This window comes from Sphaerodactylus townsendi, linkage group LG15 (genome assembly GCF_021028975.2).
Source record: "Sphaerodactylus townsendi isolate TG3544 linkage group LG15, MPM_Stown_v2.3, whole genome shotgun sequence".
Taxonomy (NCBI): Eukaryota; Metazoa; Chordata; class Lepidosauria; order Squamata; family Sphaerodactylidae; genus Sphaerodactylus; species Sphaerodactylus townsendi.
The window spans coordinates 22,494,436-22,500,900 of NC_059439.1; the positions used below are offsets into that span (position 1 = coordinate 22,494,436).

The window sequence follows — 6,465 nt, forward strand, 5'->3', positions numbered from 1 at the left end:
GCAACATTAGACTTCACCCTTTCTCACAGTAATGGGCTCATGACCGATGTATGTGGCTATCTAAAAAACCCCTTCGCTATGAAACTGTTATGAATAAAGGAGCATGCATTCAAATGGCAGCTAGTGCATGGCTTACCAGCCTTCTCTATGCTGTGTTGCACACGGCTGCCACTTTTGCTATGACATTCTGTTCCAATATTGTGGACCAGTTTTTCTGTGAGGTCCCACAACTAGTTAAGATATCTTGCTCTGATTTGTATGTAGTTGAAAGCATACTTCTGATATTCAGTGTTGCAGCAGCATTGGGTTGCTTTGTATTTATCATCATTACATACATACAGATCTTCACTACAGTACTCAGAATCCCTTCATCACAGGGAAGGCAAAAGGTCTTTTCCACCTGTATTCCTCATCTCATTGTTTTCTCCATGTTTCTATTTGGTGGAATGCTTGTCTACCTGAGACCTATTCCCCATCCCTCTCCACACACCAACTTGGCCTTTGCCGTCATATATTCTGTAATCCCGCCCATGATGAACCCTGTAATTTACAGCATGAGAAACAAGGAGATAAAGCTTGCAATGTGCAAACTTTTACACTTGAAGTAGTTTAGTCAGAATTATTTTTTTTTATTTTATCCTGTAAAAACATAATCGATATGCTTTTAGTGAGGTTTAGCAATGAAAAATAAGTAGAATCGTGGTGGATTAAGCCTGGTGGATTAGACCTGGTCATTTAGCCCAGCATCCTGTCTAATAGAAGACACAAATGGTGACCTTGGAGAACCAATAAACAGGGCCTTTTTAAAAGAATCCCCATAATCCAGTTGTTTCTGTCTCAGACTGAGACCTGCTATTAGGAGAAGATTTTAATGCAATAATGGAGTCAACCTTGGATAGAGGCATGAAAAGAAAAAGAATACATCCTTCAGTAAAACAGTTTTCTCTCCCCCCCAACCCCTTTATCCCTTTTTCAGTTTATAGATATTTGGAGGATACATTATCTGTCTGAGAAAGATACTTAGTATTCACACGTTCATAATACCTTTCCCAGGATGATTGAGTTTTGATCTCAACATTATTGGCAAATGAGATCAGTGATATAAAATAAATAGTGTTATTTATGCAGACCATGTCTCAATTTACTTAGTTATAGTCAAAGCTTTTTTTTTAAAAAAAAAAAAAGTCATGCCATTTAAATGGAGTATTAAGGAATACTCTTAAAATTAAGAAGAACTTGGTAAAAACATGGTGTTTTTCTTTACACTCACTCCAGCAGATGGGCCAGACACACAAGTGCCAGTCATCTCTCAGCCCCTCTGCAGCAAAAGCTGGATGTTCTGGCTGCAGTGGAGCTGTGCTGGCATCCAGAATGGACGCCAGCAGAGGGAAGGGGGCTGGATCATTCCTGGGGGTGAAAGCTATGTTAATTGACTTCTACTCTGGGTTTGTGGCCCATTGTGCTGCAGTCCCAGTCCTTTTGGGTGGTATGGTCCCAATGAAGAGGTTTCTAGTTGCAGGGAGGATTTATGCTTTTGGGTCTGGGTTGCTCTGTAAGCTGGAAACGAACAAACTTGTGCAAATTGACATATACTCCCTCCATTTTAAAATAAATCGTTTAGATCAGTGGTTCTCAACCTGGCGGTCGGGACCCGTTTGGGGGGGTCGAACAACCCTTTCACAGGGGCCGCCTAAGACTCTCTGCATCAGTGTTCTCCATCTGTAAAAAGGATAAATGTTAGGGTTGGGGGTCACCACAACATGAGGAACTGTATTAAAGGGTCGCGGCATTAGGAAGGTTGAGAACCACTGATTTAGATGATGATTTTTTTAAAAAAAAATTGGGAAGATGAAAGTAAATTACCAGCATTAAGGGTTAGGGGGAAAATCAGTTATTGGGAAAAAAACAAAGGATGGATCCATTGCATCAATTAACAACTTCATTTTTGAAAGGTTTTTACTGAGTATTATCAGGAATTATATAAGGCTCGTTATCCTGATATGAATAGAATTAAAAATTTCCTAAGAGTGTTCAGAAAGTTGAATTGGTGCACAATATTGCAGCCCAGGATGTTGACTGGATTGGGCAGTAGGAAGCATACTGCCCTCATCCTCTTCCTTTTTCTCTGGCTTCCAGCATGTTTCCAGGTGCAGTCCAAGGTGCTTGTGTTGGCCTTTAAAGCCTGTTATGGCTTCAGACCAACATAACTGAGGGACCGCCTTTTCCCCTTAGCCCTTTCTTAGATGTTAAGGTCCTTTGCTAAGCTATTACTTCAGGTATCCCAGCATTTTTATGTTGGTTGAGATTGGGTGAGCAGCAATGAAAGAGAATGCCTTTTTGGTCATGGCATTAAAACTCTGCCGAGTAATTTTCATTTGTCGATTCGATTTCGATTTCGAATACCTTTAATGGCATATAGATTGTTTAAGATTAGCTTAGCAAGGTAATAACAGCCTTTACAACTTTACAATTTCTGACGAGTTAAAATAACACCATTTAAAAATTTAGCCACCGCTTCCAACAGCTCGTAGTTGTGGCTGTTTAAAAGATATATAACCTTCTGTTTATCTGTAATGCCTTCACTTCCATGCAGGAAGGGGATTATGTGCTTCTTCCTACGTATCTCATAAAAGGGACAATCCAAGTGCAGATGAGGTAATTTTTCCACAGAATCCATGCCACACGGGCATTTCCTGTCTTTATGTGGTATTCCAAGTTGGCGTCCAAGGCTAAAGAGGAGAGAAGACAGGGCATTACACCTAGCTATTAAGGTGATTGCTCTACGCCACTGACCTCCAACCACAGGAGAGATAAAGGTACTGGGCTGCAATTAGTCTATCCATAGGTATTCCCAGAGAGATCGGGGAACAGGTTTTATTAGCTTCCTCAATTTTCATTTGTCTCCTTCCTTCTCTCACTGTCTTCTGTGAGGAGGAAATTTCATATGCCATTCTGTCCATGATCTCTCATTGCTGCCCTTTGTTTTAATATTGATATCAATACTATTTAGTTTAGTTTTTTTTGTTTCTTGTTAATGATGTTTTCATAATGTTTTATTTTAATGGTTAGCTTCACAGAAAGGTGGCATACACATATTGTAAACAAATAAATGCACGTGTAGCTATGCTGCTTTGAATGCAAACATCTTTGTGCCAGTCATCCCTCAGCCCCTCTGCAGCAAAAGCTGGATGTTCTGGCTGCAGTGGATCTGTGCTGGCATCCAGAATGGACACCAGCAGGGGGAAGAGGGGTGGATCATTTCTGGGGGTGAAAACTATGTTAATTGACTTCTACTCTGGGTTTGTGGCCCATTGTGCTGCAGTCCCAGTCCTTTTGGGTGGTGTGGTTCCAATGACGAGCTTTTCAGTTGCAGGGAGGCTTTTTTCTCCTTTCCTGCACCTCTAAGGACTGGGTTGCTCTGTAAGCTGGAAAAGAACAAACTTGTGCAAATTGACATATACTCCCTCCATTTTAAAATAAATCATTTAGATCAGTGGTTCTCAACCTGGCGGTCGGGACCCCTTGGGGGGTGGGGGTCAAACAACCCTTTCACAGGGGCCGCCTAAGACTCTCTGCATCAGTGTTCTCCATCTGTAAAATGGATAAATGTTAGGGTTGGGGGTCACCACCACATGAGGAACTATATTCAAGGGTTGCGGCATTAGGAAGGTTGAGAACCACTGATTTAGATGATGATTTTTTTAAAAAAAAAATTGGGATGAAGAAGGTAAATTACCAGCATTAAGGGTTAGGGGGAAAATCAGTTATTGGGAAAAAATAAAGGATGGATCAATTGTATCAATTAACAGCTTCATTTTTAAAAGGTTTTTACTGAGTATTATCAGGCATTATATAACGTTTGTGCTCCAGATATAGATAGAATTAAAAAATTCCTAAGTAAACTGAAAATACTTAAATTGGCAAAGGAACAGAAAAGGTTAATGGCTGAAAAAAATAAATTTCCATGAAATGATTACTGTAAATCAAAACCTCAAATCAAATAAAGCAGTTGGATCTGATTGGCTTATGCTGGTGTTTTTTTAACCCCTTGTGTTTAATAAAGTTACCCACAAATAACATATTTGAATTGGGATGTTTACCAGAAACATGGATAAAAAGTAAAATTATGGTTATTCTTAAACCTTCAAAAGCTCCTAACATCACTAGTTCCTACAGACCTGTTAGTTTGCTAAATTTAGATTGCGAAATTGTAGCATCTATATTAACCAATTGGATGAAATGTATAATTGATTGGCATATACCATCTGACCAGACTGGTTTCACACCAGCACACCATATAACAACAAGCATACAAAAATAGAATGACATACAATAATATTAACATTATTATAAATAGCATTCCTGCATTCCACAATAAAAAGGCAAGTTCAAATATTAGTGGGTAAAATTAGAACTTTATTAATGACAGACCAGTCATAGCAATGTCACTTCACAGCTTCTTCAGTGTGGGGTACTGTAATTAATGGTAGTCAAATAGGCTACCCATCTTCAGATTAACTAGTTCATCAGACACAAACTCCAGCCCTCTCTTTTATGGCCCTCTTTGATTTCTCTGCTCTTCTTCATACAGCCAGTATGAAGCAGCATACAAAGGAAAACACATGAAGATAGACCCCATCAAGGTTGAAACAATGAATGAAAATAGTAAAAAGTCAGCATACAAATCTCAGCAAGACATAAAACGGTATAGCATCTTAAAATGAGTATCTTAGAATAGCTTTGAGGCTACAAGCAGACTGTAAAAAGAAAGAATTTAGATGAATCAACCCCTTGACAGAAAAAAAATTGACAAATCTCCAGGAATTTACCCAAACAATGCTTGCTGCGTGTATAGATGTGTGTGAGAACCAGTGCTTATCAGTTCTTTGTTTTTCTCTACCGTGGACCTACAAGAAGGTTTTTAACTTTTTTTGATATTTTGCACAGCGCTTCTTGAATATCCTTGTTTCTGAGGCTATAAATGATTGGATTCAGGACTGGGGGTAAAACAACATATAAAACAGCAGAGAACAGGTCAACGGTGGGAGAGGAGAGGGCTTTGGGCCTCATGTATGAAAACCCAACTGTGAGAATAAATAAGGAAAACACTGTCAAGTGCGGAATGCAAGTCGAGAAGGCTTTGTATCTGCCCTGAACTGATGGAATCTTCAGCACGGCTGAGAAGATGTAGCCATAGGAAGCAAAGATGAACACAAAGCAGAAGGAATCCACAATTAATCCAAGAACAAATATCAGGAGTTGATTAGCTTCTGTATCCGTGCAAGAGATCTTTTGTAGCTGAGGGATATCACAGAAAAACTGCTCAATAATATTGGACCCACAGAAGTTTAAACAAAAAGTAATACTAGTTTCTATTATTGCATGGATCAAACTACTGGTCCAGGAAGCAGCTGCCAGGTGAGAGCAGGTATCCCAGTTCATGATTAACATATACTGTAGAGGATGGCAAATTGCTACATAGCGGTCATAAGCCATGATGGTAAGCAGAGCTAGCTCAGCACTTGCAAAAGTTATCACTAAGAATATCTGTGCAACACACCCATAGAATGAGATCAGCTTGCTGTTTGTTAAGGAGGCGGCCATGGATTTGGGAACAGTGGTGGAAATAAAGCATATATCTGAGAAGGATAAGTTCACCAGAAAAAAGTACATAGGGGTGTGAAGCTGGTGACTGAGGAACACCAGTGTGATTATGAGAGCATTCCCACACAGGGCTATGACATATATGAACAGGAATATCACAAAATGCAACATCTGTCCATTGGGGTCATCAGAAAAACCCTTCAGAAGGAACTCCATAACTGTGGATTGGTTTGACATTTGGTTTGGAAATATTCTGTGAAAAGAAAGAAAGTCATTAATGGAAGAAACGACCTACAAACAATCTACAGACCCACTAAGAAAATTCAACAGATGCTACGTTCAGCAAAGGATAAGAGGGATCCTTTAGCTACTGCAGGAGTCTATCGCATACCATGCAGCTGTGGACAAGTCTACATAGGAACCACCAAACGCAGCGCACAGACACGTATCAAAGAACACGAAAGGCACTGCAGACTATTTCAGCCAGAAAAATCAGCAATAGCAAAACACAAGATAAACCAACCTGGACATAGAATATTATTTGAAAAAACAGAAATTCTGGACCACTCTGAAAGCCACTACGTCAGACTACACAGAGAAGCAATTGAAATCCATAAGCACATGGACAATTTTAACAGGAAGGAAGAAACTATGAAAATGAACAGAACTTGGCTGCCAGTGTTGAAAAATACTAGAGTCAAGACAGTGTGTAGGCTAAACTCCTAGCATTGTTACTCAAGATGGAATGGTCATAGCTGAGACACCAGACTCACGTGCATGTACCCCCTTGAGGAACCAATGGCCACACCAGCAGAAGAGAACTAACAGTTCCAATTGTGATGGGGGCCATGAAATCCTTGA

At 39.8% G+C, this 6,465-nt stretch overlaps 2 protein-coding genes across 2 annotated transcripts; one reads left to right on the forward strand and one right to left on the reverse strand.

Annotated features, from left to right (window-relative positions):
• The first annotated feature begins 50 nt into the window (after positions 1-50).
• Positions 51-608, forward strand: LOC125444094 (olfactory receptor 14C36-like). The gene has a single exon (XM_048516532.1). It carries the CDS (start codon positions 51-53, stop codon positions 606-608), a length of 558 nt encoding a protein of 185 aa, XP_048372489.1.
• A 4,288-nt stretch (positions 609-4,896) lies between these two features.
• Positions 4,897-5,841, reverse strand: LOC125444095 (olfactory receptor 14A16-like). The gene has a single exon (XM_048516533.1). The coding sequence runs from the start codon at positions 5,839-5,841 to the stop codon at positions 4,897-4,899; it is 945 nt and encodes a 314-aa protein (XP_048372490.1).
• Positions 5,842-6,465: the final 624 nt, after the last annotated feature.